At 39.8% G+C, this 12669-nt stretch overlaps 1 protein-coding gene across 1 annotated transcript; it reads right to left on the reverse strand.

The window, feature by feature from the left end:
* Window positions 1-5346: 5346 nt before the first annotated feature.
* C13H9orf40 (chromosome 13 C9orf40 homolog) lies at window positions 5347-12143 on the reverse strand. Its single transcript, XM_047698655.1, has 2 exons — window positions 11440-12143; window positions 5347-6972 (listed from the first exon to the last, which is right to left on the reverse strand). The coding sequence occupies exons 1-2, from the start codon at window positions 11872-11874 to the stop codon at window positions 6814-6816; spliced, it is 594 nt and encodes a 197-aa protein (XP_047554611.1). The 5' UTR covers window positions 11875-12143; the 3' UTR covers window positions 5347-6813.
* Window positions 12144-12669: the final 526 nt, after the last annotated feature.

Here is a 12669-nt window from a genome sequence, read left to right on the forward strand (position 1 = left end):
ATTGATTTTTTTTTCCTACTAAAACCTTAGTTTTGTACCATAAATAGTCTCTTCTTCCATGGGCATGGTTTTAAGGCCCAAGTTTTCAAACTCTTGGCTATATAGTTTAGGTCTGTCCCATGCATCTAATGCCACTCAGACATTAGAAAGGGATTTGAGCATAGGTTTATATTTTAATTCTCAAATTCTTTGCCACATGGCTCTCAATCTGTTCTATGCATATGTCCTTCAAGAATGAGCCCGGGATGCCTGGGTGGCTCAGTCATTAAGTGTCTGGCTTTGGCTCAGGTCATGATCCCAGAGTCCTGGGATGGAGCCCCATGTTGGGCTCCCTGCTCTACCAGAAGACTGTTTCTCCCTTTCCCATTCCCCCTGCTTGCCTGCTTGCATTCCCTATCTCACTGTGTCTCTCTCTGTCAAATAAATAAATAAGATCTCAAGAATGAACCCGGGATTGGGGAGCCCGAGTAACTCAGTTGGAAACTACTTAAAAAAGAAAAGAAAAAAGAAAAGAGCTCAGGACTAGTAACTAGTACCAGTTTATATAGAGAATTATGGGATCACTTACCCAGATTTCTCATCTCCAGAATTCTTGCACTCTTGCTCAAAGGAGCTCCTTTTCCCAGTCTTCTGGCCAAAAAGATGGGTTTCTCTCAGAGTTTAGGCGGTTCGTGCTGGCCACTGCAGTTCTACTGGGTGGTCACCCTTGGTTCAAAGCTGGGAGAGTGAAAAACAAAACCATAAAACTTTACTCCATATGAGTTGCTTTGCTAAGTTGGACTTCCATTCTCTATCCAGTAATGTCTCCATTTAGTTTTCCGTGACCAAGAGTGTATTTTAGTTGGGCTTTTAGTTGTAATTAGTGGGAGAGAGTTTGATCAGCTCTGAAAGTCCTAATATTTTTGAGCACTTTTCTGTATCATTGAAACTCTTAATAACACCAACTTATGAGCACATTATAGTCTAGCATGCGTATTTTAATTAGCCATCAATTCTCTCAAGCTATTTTTTATCTCTAATATTTTACTATTACAGTGATGTGTAAATTTGCATCTAGTTTTCTGATTAAGATATATTTTTAGATGCAGAAAGAAAACTAGTTCAAAGATTATGATAAGGCTCTTAAAGTGTATTACCAAGCTGCTTTTTAAAAGGCTTTACTAAAAATAAAGTGTTATGGGCAACTTTTGCCAATTTACATAGAAAAATAGATTCTTGTTTAAAATTTGAGACCACAATTAAGCAGAAATGTTTATTTTTTATGCTCATGTATACTTTTTCTTTTGTAAACTATTTTTCTATGTCTATTACCCAGTTATTAGAATTATAGTTTTATTATAAATTTGTATGAGTTATAAATATATAAAGAAATTATATGTGTATTTGCCTATTAGACCAAAAGAAAAACAGTAGAACAAACCAGAAACTAATAAAATTGTTTATTTATGGAGGAGTAAGGGGAACAGAGTAGGAAAAACAGAGGAATGAAAATGGGGGAGAAGAGTTAGGATGACACATCTCTGATTATACATTTTTGTAGAGTTCTGGTGCACAGAATCATGTGAATGTTTTACAGACTTAAAAAAAAACGGATATAAAAACAGAAACAAATGAACCCAACTGTATTACAATACAGTACAATACAACTGTATTACAATAACATAACCACTCAGAAGGGAAGGATGGAAAAGAAAGAACCAACCTAACTTTAGAACACAAGGTTAATTGAATATCCAAAGGCTAAACACAAAAGAAGTATGTACGGATATTCTACTCCAATAGCAAGCCTGTTTGGAATAGTAGTATAGGTTAGCAGTTTCTAAACTGTGTTATGTGTATTTGAGGATTGAGGGAAAAAAAGGAAGGAAGGAAGGAAGGAAGGAAGGAAGGAAGGAAGGAAGGAAGGATGGATATGAGGTCTGATTCAAAGGAATTAAAAATAAGGGCATTTATAATGAACACTGTGGTATTGGATTGGAAGTATCAGTGTGAACTCATTTTTTAAAGTATATATACAGATCAGATACAAGTATACTGATAAAGAAATACATATAGTTGTATACACATATATCTTGTAGCTCTGTCAACTGAGAGGATCTTGAAGCAGTGATATTGAGTACAGTGAGAAGATCTTACACCCAGATCTTCATTTCTAAGTTCCATTCTCAGTAAAAGAACCAGGGCTGTTTAGAGTGGAGATACTACAAGAGAAATGTTTGTGCCAAAACATCTGTGTGAAAAGGTATGGAAGTTATAAAAATGATAGAGTCCATGTAAGTTTTCTGTTGCTGCATAACAAATTACCACAAATTTAGCAGCTTAACACACACACACACACACACACACACACACACACACACCCCACAGTCAGTTTAGTCCAGGAGGTCAGAAGTCCCACTTGCCAGGCAAAAGTGCCAAAAAGATGAAATCAAGGTACCAGCCAGGCTGTGTTCCTCTCTGAAGGCTCCAGGGAAGAATCTACTCCCATGTTCATTCAAGTTGGCTGAATTCACATCCTTGAGGTTGTAGGACTGAGGTTCCTGTTTCCTTGCTGGCTGGCTGCCAGGCTCACTCAGCCTTGGAGGCTGTTCTCAGGTTGTCACATGGTTCCCTTCATCTTCGAAGTCAGAATTGCTTTTATATTGAATCCCTTTCACATTTTGCACCAACTTCTTCTGTCTCTGAGCTCCCCACCATATTTAAAGGGCTCATGTAATTAAGTCATACCCATACGGATCATTTCATCTTATGATCAACTGGCTTGGGACTTTAATGACATCTGCAGAATTCCTCACAGTATTATCTTAATCAGTGTTTGATCAAATGACTGGATGATACACTGTGCTCTGGCAATCTTGGGGCCCATTTTAGAATTCTTTCTACCACAGGGTTGTATCAAAAAGACAAGATACAGCAACCAATAAATAGAAATTGCTAGAACACTGCCATTTATGTCTGTGGACTCCAGGTAATTGTTAAAATTCTTTAAAAGTAGTCTTAACATTTGCCTCAGTTTCAGGTATTGTCAGAGATCACTAATAGTCTATCTACCTATGTATCTGCAAGATGGCAAAAATGTGCACTTTCAAGTACTATAAGGAAGAGATATATATATATATACTTAGTGCCCACTATGGGTTCTGCATAACCATCACGTCATTTCATCCCCACTTTGTTCCTCTGAGGTGGTTATTAGTGTCCCCATTCTCTGAAGAGGATGCCAAGGTTCAAATTGTTCAGTGAAAATCACAGCATTGCACAGGTGGCACAATTTTCATCCATTAATCTTGTAAATGCAAAAGTGCATTGCCAATGTTAACCAGTATTCACAATAAATGTTAGAAAAAGAGGAAGGGCACAAGAACCAATTCAGAGGGCCTCCCAAATGGCTAGATCTGTTGCGATAGTTTGTACAACAAAATAATGACGGCAACATGTTATAATTCATATAATAAAATATATGCCTGTTAATCCATACTGCTATAAATCACTAAATAAAAAATGGGGGTGAAAGGAAAGGTGATGCTTTACAGAATTCCAATTAATAGATGTAGGACGGATAATGGAAATAGCAAGTTACCATTTGACAAATGCCAGAGCAATAAACATTTCATGTAAGAATCATCAACATATCCTAAAATTCATGGACAGAATATGATGAGAAATGGGATATTTACATAGTCTCAAAGTGTCTTCCAGAGGAGAATTATTACATAGGAGAAAATATTAACTTTATAACAGAGAAACCTGGCCAACATCAGGTTAACCAAGTAATCAATTTATAGTCACCAGTGACAAGACAGGTTGATATCCAGTGCCTTCTGGGGTGACGCATTGAGGATACATTGCTTCTACGGAGTTCTCACCAAAAATGCGTAATTCTGAGAAACATCAGACAAACCAAAATCCAGGGCTACCCTATGAAATAACTGATCAGTACTCTGCAAAAAGTACTAAGGTCATGAAAGGCAAATAAATTCTGAGGAACTGATTTAAAGGAGATTGAAGAGATACTACAGCTAAAAAATAAATTGTGACCCTGGATTGAATCTTGGGCCAGAAAAAGGGTGTTAGTGAGATGGTGGTAAAATTTGAAAAGTCTAGTATTTATAAATTTTTTGACATATTCCTTAAGACTTGCCTGAAGTCACTCTTTCCATGTCCTCATAATAGCATTATAGAAATATATGAACATTAATTTTCTCATTTCCATAATTGTACTGTGCTAATGGAATATGCTATATTAGGGAATCTGGGTGTACACAACTTAAAAAAATTCTTTTAAGGTTCCATCTTAATTTATCCACCAAATAATTTTGCTGAATTATCTTGAGGTTTACTAACAACTTTTTCTAAAAGGATAGAATTATATCAAATCACTATCTCTGTGTATATATACACACATACACACACAAACATGTATGTATACATCATTACATATTCATATTCTACATATTAAACTTATTTAAATGTTTACATTAAACTATATACACATCTATATAAAAATGTTCAGCCTTCAACATATTGATAGCAAATATTTTCCCTGAATCTTTACCTTACAGTTTTGTATGCTATTTGACACATAATGCTCAAAACATTGAATTTTGATTTGTTTTTTCAAGTAAGCTTTAATACTGATGGTGGGGCTTGAACTCACAACCCTGAGATCAAGAGTTGCATAGCTCTACCAACTGAGCCAGCCAGGAACCCATCTGAGCTACTCTTTGAGTCTCCTATTCACTCACCTGCAATGTAGCATCCTATGAAATTTCTCATTAAATGACCACCTCCTATAGTTCAATAGGTAGATAGGTAGATATGTCTTACTTTTTATTGTTTCCAGTGTTTTACTATTTCCAATGTTTTATTATTTCATCTCTGTGACATCTTTTGTATGCACATCTTTGGTAAAATGCCTAGCTTTGTGATATGTTCTGAGAAAATGGTTGCCATTACCTTCCCATCAATAGAGAAGAACACTCATTAATTTGCTCATGCAATTTTTATTGACTATCTACTATGTGACAGGCACTGTTCTAGTCAGTAGGAAGAGCACTGAACAAAAATGGACCCTCTCCTACCCTCAGGTCAAACAGAAGGGGGAAGAAGGTTTACTGTTTACTTCTTTCTACAGCAATTTAACTGCCTCCCCCACTTGCTTGCCATCCTTGATATTTCAATTCCAATTCTTATCCTGAAATTTCTAGTGGCAACTTAAAGTGTAAGTATAACTACAAAAAGCACGTTTATTCTATTTTTTTTAACCTACAATAAGGTTATTATGAGAATTAAACAAGATGCAGATAAAGTACTTGGTACACTGCTTGACAATCAACATAGCCTCTGTGAGGTAGATACTATTTATTGTTTCTCATGTTACAGTCAAGGAACCTGGGGCTCAAAGATGAAAAATAACTTGCTTAATGTTACATAGGTAGAAAGTGGCAGTATAAACCTTTGAATCATGTCTGACACCAAAGCCTTCTTAACCACAGTACAAGTCTTCTATTCTAGAATATTCTCATTAATGTCAACCCATACTTAAATCCTACAGGTATATACACAACATTGCTTTTTTTTTTTCCCCCTCTCCCTCATTGGCATTTATCACCCTTTCTCAATTTTGGATCTACTGGCATTAACAACAAAAAGTATAAGGAGACAAGTTACTCAATTACAAATCCAACACTCTAGACGTAATACAAAAGTTAATTAACTTAATCATTGATATTCAACTCAAACACAAACTGCTTACTTTATTTTTTTAACAGTAACACAATAACTTACTTGTAACAAAGCCACTGAAAGAACAAAATAAAAACAAAGCTAATTAAGAGGAGTTGCTTCATCTCAAATGAGTTATCTCCTTTAAACAGGAAAAACTACCATTAGTCTAGTGGTTCTTAAAGTTCTCCACGCATTAGGACTGGGGAAAAGGAGGACTGGTGTTTTAAAAAATAGCTATACCTAAGGCCCATCTCAATTAAATGGGAATCTCTCCAGTGGGGCTCAGGCAAGGATTTCTGAAGTGTTTTCTGTGTTGAGAACAAGTCTAAAGTAGTAAGCAATAAAAACCATGCCCTCAAAACAATTCGAAATCAAGAAATTAAAAAATACAACTAAATTTCTTTCTTCTTACCCAGGAAAAGGGCGGGGGGCAACACCTATTTGCTCCTCATTGTTCTTTAACCATTTATGATTCCCCAAAGTAGAGTTAAACAAGTATCAAACACTGGAAGCTATGCAAACATGCTACCCAAATGGAAATTTTCACTACTTTACATTTAGAAAGTTCTTTTAAAACTATACCACCTTTAAGAATCCCCCACATTTTAAGTTTGCATAGATGTTTAAGTTGGCTATCTGTTCAACTAAGAAGAGGCAATACAATGTACTAGAAAGCATTTTATTAATAAGAGTTATTATAAAACAATATTCATTTCATGTACCACAAATTAACTTTTTGGTACAGAGAAGAGGAATTATTTGTGTTCTCCACCTACTTTGAAAACTGTCAGAATTCCTTTTTATAAGATGAGTATGTTCAAATTTCAAGTCTAAACATAAATTTTTCTTTAAGAGTACATATATAAAATACTTCCCCTGTAACTGTACTATATCCTTAACAAACCCCCTTGGGAGTTTCAGTAGTGACTATAAGTATTTATTTTTCAAACAACTTTTCCTCATTTCTCAGGTTTGGGAATGGTATCACATCAAGTATGGAAAATAACTTTTCTCCTTAAGAATACGTGAATTCGTTTAAGAGATGTCTCCTCAAACTCAGAAAAACCTATTCTTCAACTCCTTCTGTCAGGACTCCATGTCAATCTCAACCACTTCATTCTTGCCTGGAAGCGTTGCTTCTGGCAGGTTATCTTCAACTACATCTTCGATGTCTGCCAGATCAATAGGTGGTAAAGGATTCCTCCAATACTGGAAGGAGTTATACTGCCAAAATTCTTCATTGAGCTTTAGGACAAAAAGAAAGATGAAAGTATATCAACAGTTTATAGAAAGTTATTTTTTTTTTTTAAGGCAAAAAATTTTCTTGTTTTAAAAGCAAACTCACTTAAGATTTTGTGGTCTTTTATTTTGCATCTTCAACTAAGACACCTTTAAATTCTGCCTAATCAAAGTGCTTCATGGACTCAGTCAAATCTGCGCATTTTCATATTCATGCATTTGTGAAAATATTTTGTTAGTAGTTTATTTTAAAAGAATTTCTTCCAAGAGCTTCTCTTCTTGATAATTTTCTTCTATTTTTCAACCAAGAAAAACATTGGAAAATGGGTCTGGTTTTTTTTTTTTTAAATGTTTTGTTGTTTTTTTTTAACCTTTCAGTGAGGAAAACAATTTATTTAAGAAATACACACATACCTTAAAACTTATTTTTGGTCTTTCCCCTTAGGTTTTGGTATTTAATTTAAGGGGCTGACTTCATATAAGATAAAGTATTTTGACACCTTGCCAAAAAACTTTTAGGCTATAAACATGCTAAATAGCAAGAAAATCTTAAACTGATTATTTTATTAAAGATGTAAGATTTGGTACACGGCAAGACTTTTAAATCAGTATACTAACACTGATAAATGCAAGTGAGTACAGGCCCTTTTAAAATTCAACAGATTCCTCTGAATGGCTATAATATCGTTTCAAGTTATTATGAAGTGAAGCTGATGTTCCAATGAAGTTCAAAACTGGCAAAGAACTTCAAAAGCAGCCCCAAAATACTTTGTGCAAGGAAGCAGCACTGGAATTATATACAGGATTCCAAGGTGACCAGTTTGAACGTTAACACCCTACCCAGATGAGTATTTATATACCTATACTACTCAGTTGTGTTTTCACCTTAGGCTCATACTTGCTGACACACCACTATCCAACAAAAATGATGAAAGCCATGTACGTAATTTTAAAAAGTAAAAAAGAGATGGAATTATTCTTAATAATATTTTATTTGACCTGATATATGCAAAATATTATTTCAACAAGCAGTCTATTTTTAAAAATTAATGAGGTATTTTACATTATTTTTGTCATACTAAGTTTTCACAATCTGGCAAATATTTTACACTTTTAGCACTATTCAGACTGGCCACATTTCAACGCTTAATAGCCAGCCACGTGTCACCAGTCACTTTACTGAACTGCACAAGCCTATCAGGAAATCTCAGTAGGAAGTACACTGAGTGCCTTAGACACTAAGGCTTAGAGAATTAAGAGTGTCTTTGGAATTTCTTTATAATGGGATAAAAAAATGTAATAATCCAAATGATGTCCCCCTCCAAAATTAATTTTGATAAGCAAACAGGGTTAAAAACAAGGGTCAAGATCTCCACCTTTTGGGAAAAATCTACTGTTCAAATTACCTACTTTAAACATGAGCCCAGATAAGATCATTTAAAGACATCAGTGTAACCTAGTAGCTAAGAGCACAAACTTTGCCACCAGACAGACCTGGGTTTGCATGATAACTCCACCACCCACTAACTCTGACCTTGATCTAAGTCTGTTTCCTCACTGGTAAAAGGCAGGGCTCTTTTAAAATAAAATAGTAATAATAATAATAATAATTTATTTATTTATTATTTATATTTATGGATGGGATTTATATTTATGGATGGGGGGATGCAGGAGAAGGGGAGAGAGAATCCAAAGCAGGCTTCATGCCCAGCACAGAACCCAATTTGGGCCTTGATCTTACAACCCTGAGCCAAAATTAAGAGTCTGATGTTTAACCAACTGAGACACCTACTGCCCACAGGACTCTTTCAAATTCAGGATTAGTACTGTCATTGCTCAATACTGGTAGATATTATATCCCAAGAAAACTATGAATCATTCATTATTTTCTTCTTAGGAATAGGAAAAAAAAAACATTTCTGCTTACTTTCCATTAAAAATAGCTAAGCTAACAGGGCCAGCAGAGTAATGAATCTGTATGAAGTGACACCATCATGAGAAAACACATAAATATTTAATTAAGTAATACCTGGTTTTAGTTCAGTTCTCTGGTTAAAAACACCAAAACAAAACAAAAACAGAAAAAATCCAACAACAACAACAACAAAAAACCATCTGAGACAACTCAAAAAATATTCTGAGGTTCTAGGACAGAAAAAAGGTATCATTATTCTGCCTCAACTGAATCCTCAGTGTAGAAAGGACATATTTGAGAAACTTTTCCTAAATGAGATTCCAAGGGTGAGGATAGGGACTATTCTGAGGGCCAGGAACTAAGGAGAGACATTTACTACATGAATTGAAAAGCCTTTTTAGCTTCTCCATGTTTTCATCATAACCTGTATCTTGGTAATTCACTGTAAAGCTCTTAAAACCCAAAACCTCCATCTTTGGAGGCAGGAAAGAAGGGAGCTGGAGAAAACATGTTCCTCTCTTAAATTTGCAGAAGACAAGCAGCTCACGAACAAAACCAACAAAAGGAAGAAACGTAAGGATTCCTGGACTTTTGCCAAAAGAAAAGAGGAGGGACTGTCTTCTTGAAGAAGGTATGCCTTTGGCCAAGCTTAGTCCTCGCCAGGGCCTATGGTGACTAGGAAGCAGAGATCTGCCAAATGCAGTCGCTGCTGTGAAAGATACCGGTGTGTCTGAAAGATTCTAAGAAGGTTTCTCTGTCAGTCCGCTAAAAAAATTCTCCTTCCTTGCGTACCTACAATTTCCATATTTTCCTCTTATCAATCTGTGGCATACTGCAGTCAGTATGTTCTGGTAGAAAAGACAAGCCTATTTATAGGTGGGGTACCAAAATGGTCTAAGAGGAAAAGTTTTCAAAGTGCACAGTAGTTATCTCTGTATCAAATAGGTCTGGATGACTTATCATTCTGTTTTTTTTTTTTAAAGGTTTGCCACTGGCAACACACGAATATAACTGTAAATTCTAATTATTCTGTTTTCAAAACATAAGGGCTATCATTTGGTTGTTAAGTAAGCAGATTTTGAACATCTAAAAGCAATCCGAAGTCTTAAAACACCCCTCATGTTTTCTAAATTCCAAGACAACTGGGGGTGGAAATATTTACAATTTAGAATTTCATCCAGAAATGCTCGTTTACTGTCCAAAGGTAATTTCTCACAACCACAGAAAAAGCTCTTTCCTAACTATCAAATTCTCATTTTATTGGGTTTTTCACCAAGAAGGCCTGCCAAAGGAACCTTAATTCACTTTTTGTCTAGCAAGGCATTTGGTAAATTCTCCATAATATACTTAAAACAATGGAAAAATGTGAGCTGGATCCCACGATGTAGTGCTTGAAGAGTTTGGTGAACTGAGCCCTACATTTGGTCTTTCTATTGCCAAAGCTTCCGGTAAGTCAACCCAGAACTGCCAAAAACCAGCTTTAATTCCTAAGTCTAGGCCAAACCTGTCCAATAAATATTACTAATGCCAGCCACAGACAAACTGTGAAATTTTTCTAGTGGCCACACTAAAAAAAGTACAACGGGTAAATTTTCATTACATTTTACTCAACCCAGTATCTCCAAGTTCTTTCAATAGGTAATCAATACAAAAATTTTTGAGATCTTTGAAATCTAGAGAGTATTTTACACTGAAATCACACCTCCCTTTGGACTAGCCACATTTCAAGTTTTCAGTTGTCCCACAGTTAGCGGAGGCCATATTGAAGAGCGCAGATCTAGACAAATCAGATCTTAGGTGCAGAGATGGGGCAGGCCCGTTCCCCCCAAAATAGTAACTCTTAACACTCTTACATATGATCCTAGCATAGACGCTTTACTTTAGGGTCGAAATTAATTTTCAATAATAATCCTTTTTCACAGGATGCGATCTAACACTGTGAGTTATTAAATGCCGTTTCCCAAAACAGGGGCGGGGCGGGGGGGTTCCTTCCTCTCTACCAAAGTGCTTTCCATACCTACAGGCCGTCCAACTGATGGCCACCACATTGGTCACTCTCCTTAGAAAGAAATCTATCATGCATTGTAGAAGAAATCACCGTTAAGCCAAGGAAGGTGCGCTACACCTTTCTCCATTTGTCGTTGAACAGACCTATCGCGGTTCCCGGTTAAGTCTCCAGAAAGCTCAAGTCCGTCGCGACCCACACTCCCGCTTTCCTCTTACACAGGACAGGCACCGCCGGTGCAAGCCCACGTCTACCTCACCCCCTCGTTAACCCAGGTGCTTTCAGGTGCTTGACCTCATGCTTGGCAGGTTTGGGGAGAGTCCCCAAACCTGCCAAGCATGAGGTCAAGGGCTCTGGGGCCCTTCCTGTGCAGCCCGGGAGTCCGAGTCCTTCCTGCAGCAGGGACCCCGGCTTTTCGCCTTCTGGGACTTCTTGAAGAACACGAGTCACGATGTGTTCCCTCCTGGGGTGCGCAGGGGCGGCGTTAAGGGTGACCCCCAGTCCCCTCAGGCCGCCCGCCCTCTGGAGAGGTCAGCCAGCCCCCGGCCCCTACCTGGCGCGGTGCTGCCCCCCAGTCTCCCTGCCGGGGCTCTGTGCGCCCCGCCCCGTCGTCGCCACCGCCCCTCGGGGGCCGGGCGCCCCGGGGCTCCTCCCCTGGCCCGCGAGGCCGCACCGGAGGCTGCTGCTGCGGCGGCTCGCCAGTCTCCAGGCCTCGGCCCTCACGCTGCACGCCGCCCGGAACGATGCTGTCCCGGCCGTCGCGACGCTTGCTGGGCGAAGCTGAAGGCTCAGTCATAGCCCCCGCGTCGATTTTGCGCTTTCGGGGCAGCTCCGGGACGCCGACTGGCTGCCCGGGATGGGAGGCCCCCGGCGGCGGGATCCAGAGCGGCGGCGGGGGCGGCGGCGGCTCCTCGGGAAAGTCGCAGAGCAGGAGCCGCTTCCAAGGCACGTGGAACGTCAGCGGCTCGGCCGCACGCCGCTTGGCCATGGGCCCCGGAGCCTCGGGCGGAGCCCGCCAGGCGCGGGAGGCCGAGCGCGGATAACTGCGGGCGGAGGGCGAGGGCGGGGCACGCGAGGGCGGGCGAGAACCAGCCCAGGGCGAGGGGGCGCCGGGCAGGTGGGGCGGGCGGAGGGGCGGGGCGGCTGGGCCCGGCGCAACCCCGCGCGCTGCCCTCCCTGCGCTCGAAGTACTGCCGGACGTTGGGGAGCTACCGCGAAACGGCGGAGATTCGAACCTGCGCACAAGTGTGCGCGCGCGTACTCGCGCCGGCCAGGCGGAGCCGCTGGTTGGTGGAGACTGGCGGGGCGCGCTTCCGAACGCCCCCGCGGCCGGAAGTGCGCGCCCCAGGGGGAGGCGGGAAGGCGGCTGCCGCTTTATTAAAGGCCCAGTGGCTTCGTTCCCCGGAGGGCGTGACCTTGTTTCCCCAAGGGCGGGGAGGGGCTGTGCAAATCTCGAGCTTGGGGAAGCCGTGTAGGTTTAAGACATTCAGGATGTATTTGTTAATATTCCCTTGGAGTCAGTGGCCTCAGGGACGCTTGCAGGAGGTTGAAATCACCTCCAGGAGGTACAGACTCTCAGCAAACCAGTGTTGAGAGGCACTGGCGCCACATTAAATGATCCTTTCAGGCGGACTGCCCTACACGGGTGGGGACTGAGGGCAGTCGCTAAAGCCAACACGCAAAAACCAAGCAAAACAAAATCCAGCCAAGGGTATGTTTTGCAGTGACTGTCGTGGATTGGCACCACATTCTTCGAAGATCTTTTGAATAAAAATTCACTGAT

Source organism: Lutra lutra, chromosome 13 (assembly GCF_902655055.1).
Source record: "Lutra lutra chromosome 13, mLutLut1.2, whole genome shotgun sequence".
NCBI classification, from domain to species: Eukaryota; Metazoa; Chordata; class Mammalia; order Carnivora; family Mustelidae; genus Lutra; species Lutra lutra.

What these genes read in the sequence shown, in the direction of transcription:
- C13H9orf40 (XM_047698655.1), bottom strand. Translation starts at nt 11,874, where the DNA reads ATGGCCAAGCGGCGTGCGGCCGAGCCGCTGACGTTCCACGTGCCTTGG. An exon ending in GGGGGGCAGCACCGCGCCAG is followed by an intron (nt 6,973 to 11,439) that starts GTAGGGGCCGGG and finishes TTTGTCCTAAAG; the next exon opens with CTCAATGAAGAATTTTGGCA.